The sequence below is a fragment of the Scatophagus argus genome, chromosome 3, assembly GCF_020382885.2.
Source record: "Scatophagus argus isolate fScaArg1 chromosome 3, fScaArg1.pri, whole genome shotgun sequence".
Lineage (NCBI taxonomy): Eukaryota > Metazoa > Chordata > Actinopteri > Scatophagidae > Scatophagus > Scatophagus argus.
In genome coordinates this window covers 26,714,528-26,731,155 of record NC_058495.1, presented here as the reverse complement: position 1 = coordinate 26,731,155, position 16,628 = coordinate 26,714,528, and the positions used below count along the sequence as shown (strand labels likewise).

At 48.6% G+C, this 16,628-nt stretch overlaps 1 protein-coding gene across 5 annotated transcripts in view; it reads left to right on the top strand.

Moving 5' to 3' along the window:
- si:dkey-49n23.1 (semaphorin-3D) overlaps positions 1-16,228 on the top strand; it is a 56,933-nt gene extending 40,705 nt beyond the window's left edge. For 3 of the 5 annotated variants that reach the window (XM_046385069.1, XM_046385068.1, XM_046385070.1), the window contains 13 exons: positions 43-133; positions 971-1,099; positions 1,183-1,325; positions 1,453-1,567; positions 1,883-1,952; positions 2,707-2,851; positions 4,117-4,339; positions 7,096-7,184; positions 9,038-9,079; positions 9,668-9,825; positions 11,442-11,506; positions 12,565-12,710; positions 13,224-14,926. In XM_046385069.1, the coding sequence (XP_046241025.1) occupies positions 43-133; positions 971-1,099; positions 1,183-1,325; positions 1,453-1,567; positions 1,883-1,952; positions 2,707-2,851; positions 4,117-4,339; positions 7,096-7,184; positions 9,038-9,079; positions 9,668-9,825; positions 11,442-11,506; positions 12,565-12,710; positions 13,224-13,727 (1,920 nt within the window). In that variant the 3' untranslated portion in view covers positions 13,728-14,926. Of the gene's footprint in view, positions 1-42; positions 134-970; positions 1,100-1,182; positions 1,326-1,452; positions 1,568-1,882; positions 1,953-2,706; positions 2,852-4,116; positions 4,340-7,095; positions 7,185-9,037; positions 9,080-9,667; positions 9,826-11,441; positions 11,507-12,564; positions 12,711-13,223; positions 14,927-15,182 lie in introns of those variants that run through there. The other 2 variants (XM_046385071.1, XM_046385072.1) reach the window with 2 other exon arrangements.
- Positions 16,229-16,628: the final 400 nt, after the last annotated feature.

Below are 16,628 nucleotides of genomic sequence, written 5' to 3'. Positions count from 1 at the left end.
TCTGTCTCTGTCCCTCTGTCTCTGTCCTCCTGTCTCCTGAAGGAGCCATCGTTCATGTTGTCTCAGTATGTGGAGTCGGGCAGAGGAAAATGTCCCTTCAGTCCCGGGGAGCCCTTCACTGCCAGACTGACTGGTAGGTCCCACACATAACGCACTGTGTGTCCACCCACACACACACACACACACACACACACACACACACACACACACACACACACACACACACACACAGTGGATCTATTAAATCATCTGCTGTCGCTCTCTAACAGTCGTGTTCATGTCCTGAGGACAATCCCAGCACTGTCTCCGTCCTGCTGCAGAGTGTGTGTCCAGCTGTGGTGTGTGTGGTCTGCTGACGTCAGCTGCTGCCCCGTGTGACATCACGGACATAAAACACATCAGCTGCATTTGGCCTCTTCAGACAAAGAGGCTCCATAAAATCAGATTCATGTTGTCAAACACAGTTTTTAAAGGCGGCCAGAGAGGACGCAGAGCACTCGAGTCCTGCAGGTTGTGGACGAGTCCCAAGTGATTTTGGGTGCGGCTTGAACTGAGCAGTAAACATCAGTGACACGTTTTAAGTTATTAAAATGCTAAAATAGCTTTTATCTGGCACAGCCTCACTGAAGGGACACAGCTGAATCAGAAAAGATCTGGTACGTTCACGTTGTGACACACGACGTGAACGTACCAGATCTCATTTCAGAGCAGGTCACGAGTCGTGTGGCGGCTTTTCATTTTTGATAAATAAATCGGTGTGACGTTTGAGGGATCCTCCTGGACCGCCGAGTCGATTCTCTTCTGACAGGAGCTGAAGGGAGTCGAAGGTGCGAACATTTTAATGGACCAGCCTGTAAATGTTTACGGTCTCACAGGAACACTGTGGAATAAAACAAACCGTGGAACACGTACTGTTCTGTTCATGAGTCTCTCTTCCCTCCCCCTCCTCCCCCTCCTCCCCCCTCTGCAGACGGGGACCTGTATGCAGGGACCTCAGTGGACTTTATGGGAGCCAACGCTGCGATCTTCCGGACGTCTCCGTACGGCAGCAGTCAGCACTACATCAGGACCGAAGCCTACGATCACAACTGGCTCAACGGTGAGAAGCTTTAACGCCACACGCGTTCAGCTGCTGCGAACGAGACTGCGTCCTCCTGCTAATGCTTCCCGTCTCCCCCTCAGAGCCGGAGTTCGTGGGCTCCTTCTCCATCCCGGACACCCACAGCCCAGACGACGACAAGGTCTACTTCTTCTTCAAGGAGAGGGCTGTGGAGGCGGGACAGTGGGACAAGAGGCTGTACAGCCGCGTCGCTCGGGTCTGCAAGGTAGACACGCGCAGACGTAGACCACGAGCTCACACTGAAAACCATCAACTGTACCCGTTCTTCTCACCGTCCTCCACCCTGTCCTCCACCCCTCGCACTTCCCTCTCTCTTCCCTCCCTCCATCCAGAATGACGTCGGGGGGAAGAGGAGTCTGATCAACCGCTGGACCACCTTCCTCAAAGCCCGGCTGGTCTGTTCTGTTCCCGGTCCGTCGGGAGTCGACACACAGTTTGATGAGCTCGGTAACTCCTCCGTCCTTTTCCTTCCTCTCTGGCTCCACCTCTGATCTTATGTCCCTGCTGTCCTCCCTCCTCACTTCATCTTCCTCGCAGACTTTGACAGGTGAGAACTGTCCCCTCCTTTCCTTCCCTCTGGCCTCCTCCCTGTCTGCTCTCGCTCCTCTTGACGTCCACAGACAACTGAACTCTTTCCTCCACTTTTATTAAAGCACGCAGCTCAGTTCACAGTGAACACAAAGTATTTCACTTCTTTCAAATCAGTCAGTCAGTTCAGTAAGCCAATAATAAGATGACACTGAAACATGCGTCTTTTTCCAGAGGACATCTTTGTTCTGGAGACAAAGGACCCTCAGAACCCGACCATCTACGGTGTCTTCAGTACGTCCAGGTGAGAATTCAGTCTGCAGTTCAGCAGACACGTTTAAAACAGTTTGACATCAGCAGGATTCAGTTTGAACTCGTCTTCCTTCCTGCACTGAGGAGTTTGCTCCCACAACTGGAGGAAACAACAGAACAGCGGAGGATCCCCTCCTCCACCTCCTCCACCTCCTGCTCCTCCTGCTCCTCGTCCTCCTCCACCTCCTCCTGCTCCTCCTCCTCCTCCTCCTGCTCCTCCACCTCCTCCTCCTGTTCCTCTTCCTGCTCCTCCTCCTGCTCCTCCACCTCTTCATGCATGCCCAGCGGGATGGAGGACCAGAGGTCGGGTGTGGGTGGGTGTCAGGGTCAGAAGGTGAAGAGGCCAGCTGGTTGTGTTATTGTAACCCTGATGTAATGAAGCACTCCCTCCTCTCCTCCCTCCTCTCATCCCTCCTCTCATCCCTCCTTTCCTCCCTCCTCTCCTCCCTCCTCTCCTCTCTCCTCTCCTCCCTCCTCTCCTCTCTCCCTGCTCTCCTCCTGTCCTTCCTTCCTCTCATACTTTTCTCTCTGACTCTTTCATGCCTTTCTGTCCTTTTTTGCTTTTCACTTCCCTGAACAATATGAACTATTTATTACTATTATTAAAGTGTTTGTTCTTCTCCTGCCATTCCATCCCTCTATCAAGTCCTCCAACTGTTCCTCCTCCTCCTCCTCCTCCTCCTCCTCCTCCTCCTCCTCCTCTGTTCTACCCCAACATTGTCCACATTGTCGACTTTCTCCTGCAGCTCCATATTTCGTGGTTCGGCCGTGTGTGTGTACTCCATGGCCTCCATCCGAGCTGCTTTCAATGGGCCCTTTGCCCATAAAGAAGGTCCTGACTACCGCTGGGTGGAGTTCAAGGGCCGCATCCCCTACCCGAGACCCGGCACTGTGAGTACAGACAGACACTCAGCCACGCATTTCATCATATGCTGCAGCAACAGAGTCTTTGCAGCAGTTTGGAAACATCTGAAGGATCACACGGTTTGAGTTCAGTTTCATTCTTCTTGTTTGTACCAAAGAAACAGACCCTGTGAAAACATCTGCACTGAGATCAGATTAGAAGTCAGACATCTCCAAACCTTCCAGATGAGCTCGCTGCCTGTTTGCATTTTGGGTGAACTGCTCCTTTAAGGTGTTTAAGGCTCATTAAGGTTCACGCTCCATATTTCTTTGTAAATTCCAGCGACGACAGGATGGTATTTATGTTTACGTGAAGAATTTCCTGTGAGATCAGGCGGCAAACGCGTGTTGTGAGAGGGTTAACCTCTGCTGATTTAACACCTCGACTCTGAGCTCCTCTGGGGAACGTCAGCGTGTCAGGCAGGATCAGCTTCAGGGTCTCAGGGGGTCAGCGCTTGTTTCGCTGCTGGGGAATTCACCTCCCTGTGAGGACGGCTGAATGCAGGTCAGCCACCTCGCTCGCTGTGTGTGTGTGTGTGTGTGTGTGTGTGTGTGTGAAGGTAAAGCTTCCATGTTTTTGAGCCACATATTCTCTGATCCAGCTCATCTGTCTGCATATTCGTTCATCAGTCTTCATATCGTTTCTTCAGCGAATCTCCTGGTCTGTTTTTCATCTTTGCGTCCTTCTCTCGCTCCTCGGGGGAATCCTGTGGTTTTCTCTACAGACCTGAAGCGACTTTTCTAACTTTGCTGTCCTCTGCTGTCTGCCGTCTGTTCGTCACTGTTTGCATGCCAGCAGTCGTCGAGATCGACTGCATTTTGTTTTCAGGTTGTTTGTCTGGAGGGAACTTCTTTGGCTCACTTGGACTCTCGGGTAAACTGATGTTAATTTGGAGGTCAAAGGTCACTGTGACCTCATAAAACTCATGAATTCATGCACTAATTCTGACAAAACTTCACCCAAGTGTCTTACGGGCTAAAATGATGAAGGGATTTTCTATCTGGAAGGTCAAAGGTCGGCTTCACTGTGACATCAAGATGTTTCCTGTCTGTTAATCAGCAGCAGAACTCAGGAACTGAAGGGCAGGTTGGGATCAGGTTCACATGTGGTCACAGACTGAACTGGTGACTCGGATCTCGGGTGTCCACCTTCAAACTGTGCTGACAGTGTTGATCTTCAAATGCAGGTTTTTCACACATGTGACAATCAGCCCTCTCTGTTGCTCATCACATTTGTCTAATTTGTCCCCCAGTGTCCCAGCGAGACCTACGACGCTCTCCACAAGTCCACCAAGGACTTCCCAGACGAGGTGGTGAGCTTCATGCGGCAGCACCAGCTGATGTGGGAGCCCGTCCTGCCTCTGAGCGGCAGGCCCATCCTGACAAAAGTCAACGCAGACTACATGTTAAAGAAGATCGTGGTGGACAGGGTGGAGGCTGAGGACGGAGCTTACGATGTGCTGCACGTGGGCACAGGTGAGGAGGAGGAGGAGGAGGAGGAGGGCAGACTGGGAGTAAGAGAAAGTAAAGAGAGAGAGATGTTAAAGGAAAAGAAAAACCAGAGAAGGATTTGATTGATTGTAGAAAGCAGTTTAACTGTGTCACTGACAGTTTGACAGCAGTTGAAATGAAAAAGTCTTGGCTCCATTAAAGCCCCCAGCGGTTGTTTTTGTCACACTGTGAACTAAACGTGATGAGCTTTACAGGCACTTGTACTTCTTTCTGCTGCATTTTATTTTGAAACAAATCTTGTTGTCATTTTTGGCTTCCTGGATACGAAACTGTCACAGAAATCTCTTTTATCCTGTAAAAATCCAGTTTGTGTGTGTGATCGATGGTGGAGGTTATTTAAGTGGTGACGGCTGAGGGGCCAGAGGTTCTCCGATGGCTCCATTCGTCTCTTCTAAGTGGATTCCTCTCCGACGTCTCTCGTCTCCCCATCAGCTGCACGTTTAGCTGTCTGACAAATGATCCTTCTGCTCTTTCAAGTGCTCTGATTTTCACTCTGCAGGACCAGGATGAATCTTCTGACTCGTTATTGTGCTGTTATTGATGGTGTCCCCGTTTTAGTAAATCCTACTGCTCTGCCACGTGCTTCAGTCAGCGTGGCTTATTATAAAAATAAAATATGCTTTTGAAAAGTCTGCAGGTTGCTCTGAGGTCGTCCGCTGAGTTCAGTTTAGGCACATGTTTTAGCTTTTTCATCTTAGAAAAATGATTAAAGCTTATGCAGCTGATGTTCAATTATTCACGTCTGTTTGTTTTAACCGACAGCCGAAGTTTTTCATCTTTTGTCTGCTGATTTCTCTCACTCCTGTGCAACAAGAGCTTGAGAAAATGGCCTCAAATGCAGACACTGAAGGCCGGGCTGATGCAGTCCAACAGTTCCTTAACACATGAAAGGGAAATGAACACAAGGTGAGGCGGGCAAAGCTCAAAACCAGAGGAGCTGATCCACTCAGGTGAACAAATCCAACAGGGAGCAGCCAAGAGTCAGAAATCCAGCAAACAGTCCAGGAAGACAAAACGAAGGTCCAAAAACCCCAACTGACCAAGACCAAGAGGATAAACACTGCAGAGGGAAGACTAATGAGGGACAGGTGACACTAAGAAAACACAAAGACAGGAAGTTACTGAAGTTACTGAAACAAGCATGTTTCAGTCATCAAACAGGAAACACAACACAAGAAAACCTCAGGACTTTGACACTTTTGGTCTTTGGTATGCAGAGGACTCAGACCTTCACCACCCGGAGGCCCTGAATATTAACCACAAGGTCAAATCTCCTGGCTGGTGCACCTGTAGCCCGGAGCTCCACAGGTAAACATGTGAAGTGAAGGAGCAGGAAACTGGACTGCAGTGACCCTGTGACCCCGTCAGCAGGACTCACAGGCTCTCAGGGCAGAACAGAAGTATGAACTGAACCAAAGGGAGTTCGTCCTCTCAGGTTTACTAATGTTTGTTTCAGTTTTTTAGTGATGTTAATAATAAGTTTTTATTGAAAATGGAAGGTGAACATTTGAGTGCTTCTCCATGTGACCTTTGGTTTAAAGACAGCAGCAACAAAAACTTACTCAAAAGATCTTCATCGTCCTCCTCCTCATCGCTCCACAGGTGGTCGATTACGCTCAGTGCACCTGTGGTTTGTGCCACTGCTGTGTGTTGCATCAGGTGAAGTATTTTTAGCGTTTGATTTTCAAACCAACCGACCCTGGCACCTGCACGCTCTCGTTTGTGCAGCAGCAGCTGCCTGAAGATCCCTTTTCAAACTTTTCATGCTTGAGTTTAACTGCTGATTTGTGGTTTCTTCACGTTTGGTTTTTTTGCCTTTTTGGGCCGAGAGGAGCAGAAGCAGAAACGCTGGCCTGCCGTCCGAGGAGCTCAAACACGAGGATTTTATCTCGACTCAAATGAAAGTTACAAAGCTGTGTGACGGACGCAGACATCGACATGAATCATCAGCCCATGTAGGGCAGTCTGTTTGACAGACTCATCTGCACACACACACACACAGATTCACCACACGGCTTTATAAGGTTCCCTGGGAGCATCCTGACATTGTGAGTGTGTGTGTGCTGTAACAGCTGGTGTGTGCAGCGGTTGTAGCAGACAGTAAATCCAGCTTGTTTGTGTGCGTTTGGTTTCTGGATTCCTCCGTCACTCAGGCCACCACCAAGAATGTGTACTGACTTCCAGAAGAAAACCTTAAAGTGATCTGTGGCATCTTCACGTCACGTCAACACCGTGTGTGTTCGTGTTGTCAGCTGACTGCTGCCGCGTTCACGGTTTGGTGGAAACCTTCGGACAGCTCAGCGTTTGTGTGTTGGTTCAGCTGAGGCTCTCCGAGGCAGCAAAGCGACTTCAAGAGTCTTTAAAATGTGCTTCTTGCTGCCTCCTTTTTTATTCACAGACATGAAATCCCCCAAAAAGCCCCAAAAAATCTGATGTGCCATCCAAAACAACAGGAGGAGTGCAGGGCCTCCAGAGTTCACTGGAGAGTTAGTTCAGTTCAGAGATTTAGTGAACAAAATTTAAATAGTCAAAAGTCTCACGAGAGCTTGAGGCAGACACGGGTCAGAACTGTGAAGCCGTCCAAACGGTCCAGCATCGGCCAGAGGGAGCAGACAAAACACCCTGAGAGAACCGAGACACCAGTGGACATGCAGTTACTGTTTGTAGTTCAGAAAACTGCCGTGTGTGCACGAGTGTGTGACGTGTTCATTGTTTTGCAGATGATGGGAAGGTGGTGAAGGCTGTCTCAGTCACCAAGGACAACTCGGACACAGAGGAGGTCCTCCTGGAGGAGCTGACCGTCTTCCAGGTGAGATCCAGCTGTCAATAAAGTTTTTGTATCACACCTACTTTGGACAATTGTCTCCATGTGATGTGGACAAACGGACACATTTCTCAGGGGGCAGCCGTGGCCTGGAGGCTGGACCAGCCGGGTCCAGTGCCCGGCTTGTGATCGGAGGGTCGCTGGTTCGATTTCCCCAGACGGGCAGGAAATATTTGGGTGTGGTGGAGTGATTAATGAGAAAATCCCCCCCCCCGCCCATTAGCCGGCTGATGTGCCCTTGAGCAAGGCACTTAACCCCCCAATATGCTCCCCGGGCGCTTGATGCTGCCCACTGCTCCTGTGTGTGTTTCACTGCATGTAATTTGCTGGGTGTTGCATGTGTGTGTTCAACTAAGGATGGGATAAATGCAGAAGACGAGTTCAATGTGTGTATGTAAAAATATACAAACTGTCAATAAAGCTGATTCTTTATCTTAATCTTAACCTCGTCAATGCGTCCCACACAAGTTAACATGAATCTGTTGTATCGTGTTGGTCACCACCTGCTCGGTCTGAATCACAGTGAAGACGCTCATGCAGGACGGGATTTCGTCCCACAGAACTCTAGAGCCACGCGGGACTTTTAGGGCTAAAGCCATCTTGTTTTGGTGTCTCCAGTGCCCATCTGCCAGCCACACACCATGAGCTGTGCTGTTCCCAGTGGAACATCTTCGTCTGGAATAACTCCACAGAGCAGGAAAACAGACAGCAGGCTGCATTTTTCCCAGGGTCGTCTGGGTGCACACGCTAATGGGGAAGATGAGAGAAACTCCAGGAGGACGAAAATGGAAGGAAGAGAAGAGAAAAGACAGAAGAAGAGGAGAACGTGTGGAGGAGGGGAATTAAAAGCAGCGAGCGATGCCACAGAATGAAGGTTAAACCAGGACAAAAGAAAAGGGGGAACAGATGTGTGAATAAAAACACTTTTTCACAGTATGTCCCGCACGATACGTCACATCCCGTCAAGTCCTGGTCCCCTTGTGGGGACTGGACGGCGAGAGCAGGACAGAATCACACGGGGAAGCGGATCTTTGAGCTCAGGTGAAGGGAAGGAAGAGAAGCGGGAAAACCTCAACATGTGAAACAAACAAACAGGACGCCAGATGCTCATTGTCTCCTTTCTTATCGCTGAGGTTAAAACAGGAAACTGACCCACTTCCACCAGCTGAAGACCAGCTGACTGCGCAGCCACATGATGAACTGCACTGTTTGTTTCTTGAACGCTGGTCCTGAGCCAGAGGAGGCCGCCGGCCACATGAAGATACCTTCTGTCGTTTATCGCTTCTCCTCTTCCTCCTCTTCCTCCTCCTCCTCCTCCTCCTCGACCCCTCCGGTCTCAGCGGTCGGGGGTCAGTCACTCCCTTTGTGAACCGCTGAAGCGAGTCAGCGAGCCAGAGAAATGGAGCTGTGGGGTAATTCAGCCCTCTGAAGGGGGACAGAGACTCATCGGGTTTCTGCTCTCAGCAGCCACCCAGACGTCGCGGCGGCTGGCGTAGCTGCGAGGCGCTCCTCCACCTCTTCACGGATGAAGTATCAGTTTTCTGAAGGAGCAGCTCCTTTCTGCTGTTGCTTTCCTGTGTGACAGTGTGGTGAGCCGCCGGCTTCTTTACATCACTTCAGCCTCGTCTGCACTGAGTGAGCAGCTTTGTTGTGTTGAGAGAACATCAAGTTCTTTCCTCTCATTACTGTTTATCAGAGATTGTTATCCACCATTCTTCTTTCATGAATCACGTCTGTCAGCCATAAACATCACATTGTGTGTGTATTTATTTTAATTCTGTGTCTTTGTGTAATGCAGCAGCTTTCTCAGTTTGTTCCTTTTCTGTTTCGTCCTGCAGAGTCCAACTCCCATCCTGAGCATGGAGCTGTCGACCAAGAGAGTAGGTCCCCCTGTCTGTCTGCCTGTCCACCTGTCTGTCTGCCTGTCCACCTGTCTGTCTGCCTGTCCACCTGTCTGTCTGTCTGATTGACTGTCTGCCTCCTGGCTTGTCTGTCTGTCTGCCTCCTGGCTTGTCTGTCTGTCCACCTGTCTGTCTCCCTGCCTCCTGGCTTGTCTGTCTGTCTGCCTCCTGGCTTGTCTGTCTGTCTGTGTGACTGTTTGTCTGTCTGTCCACCTGTCTGTCTGTCTGCCTCCCGGCTTGTCTGTCTGTCTGTCTGTGTGTTTACTCAGAGTTGCAGCTTACCAACCTGACAAACTGATTTGACATTAAAAGAACGTAAAGTGGATGTGATGTAAAACAGGCTCATTCAGCCAAGCGGTCAGAGTGGGAGGCTTTCTGTTGTGGATCTGAAGACTCCACTGACTGACTCTCCTCATTTTTCATCTCCTCCTCCTCCTCCTCCTCCTCCTCCGTCTCTGGAGCAGCAGGAGGAGGACGTATGGAGAACCTATAGAAGAGGAGTAAAGCTCTCTCTCTCCCCCCCCCCCCCCGCCTCCCCTCTTGTTTGTCCCTCCCTCTCGTCCACAGCAACAGCTGTACGTGTCCAGTGAGCTCGGCGTGGTCCAGCTCGGCCTCCAGAGGTGCGAGCTTTACGGGGCCGACTGCGCTGAGTGCTGCCTGTCCAGAGACCCGTACTGCTCCTGGGACGGACAGACCTGCTCCAGGTTCTTCCCCACCAGCAAGAGGTGACACCTGACACCACCTGAATCCTGACGTGAACACAGCGCAACGCTTTCAGTCAGATTGTAGTTTCATATAAAATGCTGTGATGCAAATTTCTACTGTTTTCCCTCCCCATCCAGCCAGTTCTGACAAACATGTTTGAGAAGCTACCGATTCAGGGCCAAGTCTCAGACGTGCAGATCATGAGGAAGTAGACTTTTCTCTGTGAGCCAGGCTGACTGCACGTCTCTGTGGTTGGTCAGTCCACCACTTTGTCCTGAGTGAAACATCTGAACGAGGGTCAGATGAGTTTCCATGACATCCAGTACAGACTGAGTCCCTCTGGGCTTTGTGACTCTTGTTTCCTGTAGTGCCAGCAGCAGGTTTTAATTATCCACTGAAGTAACTTTACATCTGCTGATGGACCATCAAGCTAAACCCCTCTAAACTTGGTGTATGACCAAAAAATGACATTCCCATCAGCCCCAGCTGAGCTTGTGCTTATTGGCAAACGTTAGCATGCCAACAGAGTAAATGTTATACTCACTACAGCTTCACTGAGCAGCTAATGTGGCTGCACGCTAACATTCATTTATTTCAGTAGTCTGTGATTCAGTGCTGACGCTAACCTTCCTCATGTCAGAATGTCAAAGATGGTGACTACAACATCATCACACTTCCTGAAGTTTCATGGTTTAACCAAACCTGATGGACAACATGAGAGCTTCCCAAAAGTGAGACCTGGACGCCCCCTGGTGGTTGGCTGCAGTACAGCACAGAAAACCATCCCCTCCATGTTAAGAGATGGGACATAAGCCAAACTTAATACTCAATGTCACATCAAATACATTTTTCCTAAAGATGGTTTCTGTCATTTTAGGTAGTTCTTATTATATTGATGTTTGTTCAGGTGTTCATTGTTTGGTTTAAATTAGTTGATTTGGGATGAAACGTCACGATTGTCATCTGAGCGCTGCTTCTGATTGGCTCAGACGGGTGTATGTACACATGCCATCCACACATGTGAGATTCTGACATCATGGTGTTTTGTGGGTCAGCGAGATCCTCATCTTTGCTGCATTAAGTCCATTATTCCCCTGAGGCTCACATCTGCAGCAGGATTTGATGCCTTTGATTGTTTCCACAAACATTTGGAGAGAGAGACTTGACATCTTCTGAAGGGTGACATGAGGCAAAGAAAGGAGGAGGAGGAAGGGGAGGAGGTGCAGGAGAGGGAAGCCGGGCCACAAAACGACAGAGGGAGTTCAGAGGAGAAGGAGACACGCCACACCATGGCTGAAACAACATTCTGTGTTTTCATAGCCTGCTGTTGCTCCGCGTTTCCTCATTCGTGAGCTCAGTAGCTTCACATTTTCACCCCTGAGGAGCAGGCAGGAGCCCAGTAACAACAGTGAGGAGGAGGAGGAGGAGGAGGAGGAGGAGGAGGACTCAGTGCTGTCATACAAACTGATCTGAAAGCAGCTGCACTGCCTGCCGCCGTCTGCTGCTGCTTAACTGATGAGTCTGCTGTCTGTGAGACGCACCTCAGCCACAGGCATCATCAGTGCACACAATGAATAAGAATGTAATCAGTCTGTGTGTGTGTGTGTGTGTGTGTGTGTGTGTGTGTGTGTGTCAGGCGGGCGCGGAGACAGGATGTAAAGCACGGAGACCCCTGGAGTCAGTGTCCAATCACAGAGGACGGTAAGGATTTCCGCAGTCCGACATGAATAAACCGTCTCTGCCTTCAATGTTGTCCTGCTATCAGTTACATAACGGACAACCTGCTCAGTCAGGACGTCCACTCACACTCACACTCACACTCACACTCACACTCACACACACACACTCTGTGGCTGATGGAGGGTAAAACGTTGCTGCTGCTTCATTGTGTTTGGTTCTTGGTGGGACACAGGATTTCATGAACTCACATGTATGTGATTAAACAAGTCGTGATGTAAAACGTCCAAACAGGAGATGTTTTACGAGACTCATTTTAAACAGAGCTTCTAAATTGGAAAAGAAAATGTTTTAAATTACTGAGGGTGAAGCCTGTTTTCAGTGGATCTCTGTGTCCCACTTCCAGCACACATTAGACCTGCAGGTCTGGAATACGTAGTGCAGGGTGCAGGTCTGCGTGGGTCCAAACCCCAGTCCAAAAAGATTTGGAAATGCACTGCAGGTCTCAGGACCGAACTGGACCCGTCTGTTGTTTGAAAGCTTGGACGCTGAACTGAGAAACATTCAGAAGTGTTAACAAGTTAGCATTTAAAGTCGTCAAAACGAACCTGACGTAACGTTAGCAGACGTCTGTGTGTCTGATTCGTGTCATCCGTCCTGTTAGTTCACATCCATTGTGACTGTGAATGGTGCAGTTTTAGGTACTGACAAATTTAAAAGTAGTTTACGCATTGCATTTCCCACAATGCAGTGCAGGAGGGAAACAGATGAGCTGCAACTTTTAAAAAAAAGAAAAAAGAAAACAGATTTTGGATGGTAGTGAAACGTCTTCTGTTTCATTCAAACCTCAAACATACACATTCTGATGTGTATATGAACTGTCACTTTTCCAGCTGTTCATACTTTGAAATCCTTTTTCTAACAGTCACAGTGTGTGTGTGGCGCACTCTACTGGTTGTACTGTGTAACTGCAGCTTTTGTTTCTCTCAGAGGGAAAATGAACTTTCTTTTAATTCCTTCCTTTCAGTTTCTCTGCGCTCGATACGCTAAGCGTGTCTCTGTTTTCTCTGTTGCTCCGTCAGGTTCGGACTCTGTGGAGGTGAAGCTGGTGTACGGCGTTGAGGGAAACTCCACCTTCCTGGAGTGTGTGGGTCGGTCGCCTCAGGCTGAGCTCAGGTGGACGCTGCAGCACCAGGAGAGCCAGCAGCAAACCGAACGCGTGGAGGTGGTGAGTCACATGTTTCCTCACCTGATTCTCACTTCCTGATGACATCACTCAGGATCATCCAAGTGTCCAGAGGTTTTGCTTTTGTGTTAAAATGACATTTTGTTGACGAAGTCGAGCTTTCAGGTGCTGCTGGTGGTTCAGACGTTTCAGCTGAGCTTCAGGATTTAGTTTGCACTGCAGATAAAGAGAAGTCGTCCGACTCCAATATTCTGCGTCTTATCTTCTTTGTTGTATATGATGTGTTTTGGATATTTGACTTTTTTGTCATTTAATTTGACTGATTTCAGCTCTGTGGTCTTAATGTGCTGTGAAGCTGCAATATTAAGGAAAAAATGGCTGGCAGATGATCAATATTCAAAAACCAGGATCTGCTCTAAGCCCTCGAGCCCCATTCACTGATCAGTTATAGTTACGGGCTCGTGTAAACCTTTAGATGGACTCTTCAGTCCGACCACGTGAACATCATCCTGATCATCCTGCCGTCTGGCTCTTTCCTGCTCTTTGCTCCCTCAGAGTGATGACAGCCGCTTCCTCCACATGCAGCGAGGGTTGTTGATTCAACGCCTGGAACTGGCTGACTCAGGCCTCTACACCTGCTCCAGCCACGAGCACTCCTACAGCCAGGTCCTGGCCCGATACCGCATCCACATTATCTCCAATGACAGCCTCCACCCGACCCACTACCAGCAGAACCACGGCGCCAACCACCCGGGCCGCCTCGGCCTCGGGAAGGTCAACCCAGCTGGGGTCGCCGGTTTCCTTGGCCAGTCGGGCCCCCATCATCCACCGCTGCCAGGACACAGGAACTCGTGGCTACCCCAGTATCCTCAGCAGCTGCCCATGAAGAGCTACAAAGACCTGCACATGGTGGGGACCAACAGTCTGATGGACGAGTACTGTGAGCAGCTGTGGTACCGCGAGAAACGCCGGCAGCAGAAGCTCCGCACCCTGAAGCTGAAGCAGGAGAGCAGGAAAGCCCGGGTGAGGAGGAACAACCCTCCCGAGACTCCCCTGTAGTCCGCAGGACAACGCAGAGACTGCCGACGGACAACAGATCCTGTACCCTCAGAGGACGAGGAGGAGGTTTCATCAGGAATGTTTGCCTTTTCAGCAAATGATGTCAGCTGGCAGCGACAGCAACTCATTAGAGACTGACAGAATCTTTTCACATTCAGACACAGCAGAAATACATAAGCAGACAAAAGAGGACGTATTTTACCCACTTCTTTGGGATATCGTTGGCTCCAAGTCTCAGCCAAAATTGAAACTGTTGTTTTTAATTTTCTGTATTAAAATCTAGACCAGCATGGAGGCGTCAGGTGTCAGAATAAAACACAGCTTGGAGAGATGAATGTGCCAAGTCTGACTGGTGTGTAACACATTTAAATCCACATTATGTTACAGCTGATGTTTTGTGTGACACCAGTGGAAAAACAAATCCCAGGTTTGTGTGAGGACAAACGTACGTCCTCATGGGAACATTTACGTGATTTCAGCTGTGAGGTTCAAGCTGCCATTTTATTGTTGCTCCAGTTTGTAGCTTAACGTTAGCATGTTCATGCGACAGCCGAGGCCTTATTTTAAGCTAACTGATCTTGTAGTGTTTGAGTCAGATTGACAGATTATTTCCTGTTATTTAGATGTTATGTCCTCACAAATGTCCACACGTCCACTGTCATTTTTTCTACCCTGAATTTGTTTGTAGACTTCCTGTCTAATCACTGCAGTGCGTCTGCAGCCCATAGCTGACATGAAATCGTGTCAGGATCTCACACAAAATGCACAGAAATATATAGGCTATGTATTCAGTAAACAAGAAAAGTGTTTGCCCAATTTAGTGCTCCGCATTAAACTGTGTTCAACAAAGACGTGATGTTTTCGTCGTGTATTTATGATGAAGTGGAAACGCACACACGACATGGACCTCGCTGAGAAAACGTTCTGTAAGGCTTCTTCATTCTGCCACGTGACCAGTAGTTATCATTATTCACATCAATGTATATTAAAGGGCTATTTTTGATCGTTTTCTTTCTTTACCTACTTCAGTACTTTTCTCAGTGTTTATCTAAACTTCTGTGTTTCTCATAAGCAAAATGAAAACTTTTTGAAACTTCACTGCTCTAAAAAGCTTTGAGATCAACAGCTGAGTAATGAAACTGAGTTATGCTGTATGTGAATAAGCCACAACATGATGTCAAATAAAAAGATAAAAACTGGCCCTGCTTTGGAGTTTCACTTTACTTATTTCCTGCACCTTTTTGAAAGTTTCTCTTCTCGAGTCACGTCTTGCAGTCCTGACTTTGTCTCTTCCTGCCTTGCTGTGTATTCAGCCCACTTCCTGTGTTGGCTGCACGTGTCTTCCCTCATGTATGTATGTTTGAGTTTTGTTCTCAGGTTTTCGCCTCAGCCTGCTTCTTTTGTTCCTGTCGTTCTGGATTGTTCTGTGTGATTAAAGCTGACTTCTGCTCCCAGTCAGCAGCCCATGCTGGCCGACAGCCAGACCTCCCAGACCATCGGTCAGCCACCTCCTCCGACCCACACCCAGACCTTCCAGATCTTCTCCAGCGCCCAGTCAGGCCCATGAGCTGCCTGCCTCCTGCTCGACCTCCAGAGGTGCTACATCTTCTCCACCAGCCTCCTGCTTGGCTTCTGGACAGGGTCCACCCTCATCCCTGGTGTAGGTGCCAGCTAATGCTGTTTGTAGTCTCTGTGGTGTTTAGCTCATTACGTGTCACATTTCACTGTTATTGGTCACATACGGGGACGTGAGTCAGGTGTTGGGCGGTGTCAGCAGGTAGCAGTAACTTAAGCTGTTCTTCACCTGCCGTTTTCTTTTTGAATGAACTGAAGGGGTGAAGGGGGAAGTCCTACCTCTGCTGACCGTCACCTTTGATATCGCTTACACCACGATTGAAGATGTTGTGAAATATTGTTTTTTAAACTGGGAAATCATTTCACTGTTTGTTTTTACTTGCAATAAATCTGCAAAGCGTGGCACATCTTTTGGAGCGATTTTTCTTTTTTCCTGATAGGCCAGCACGTCCAGCAAATGAAGTTTTCCCCTATTTTTGCTTTTTTCTGGATTAGTCGCTCTCTACCTGGTCTCACCTGTCCACTCAGCCTCTGGGCCATCCTGCAGAGCAGCACCAACCATCTGGCTGTCTTCCTGTCCAAAGCGCTCAGAGGTTCCTCCAGTCTGTCCTGACATGTGGTCAACCTGTTGTTTCCCGGTTACAGAGTGCTGCACACCTGGTGGGAACATGTTTTGTTTGGACAGGTGATGTAGGCAGAGGCAGGCAGACTGTGTCATCGTCACAGGAAAGACAAATTAGATTTGGACTTCACTTTAAGTTGCCGATTTTGTTTGTTGGGTATTGATCCAAGTCAGAGGAAGTTTGTGCTCTTCAGCCGTGTCTCATTTTGATTGTGTCAGAATGACTTCAAAACAAATAAACTGGTGCTGCACAACACGCAATTAAGAATTAAAGTTAAAAGCTTCCAGAACTTGGACCAGTTAGGAACCACATCTAAAATAACCAAAGACAGAGTTGCAGGTAAAACGACAAGCACAATTTATTTACAATAATTTACAGGGTGCATCTCTGCAAATAATCAAATTACTTCTGTAAATAATCCTCAGCTCCTCGTCCATTGAACGCTGCATAGTGGTGCTCCACGGGTATGGAATTATACACTAATCAGTTCATTCATTTCAGCTGTCACCCCACGGTGCATTCAGGTGCACTGCCACTGTAGGGGAAAAAGAGACATCCACCTCTTAAACACAAACAGTACGGCTGGTTCAGAGCACCATGTCGTGGCAAACGCATTAATTCATTCAGGCCAACAATTATTTTATGGCGCATTAACGCAGTTCTTTTAGTGAGCAAGTGAGCAACGGACTTTAAAAATAATTAT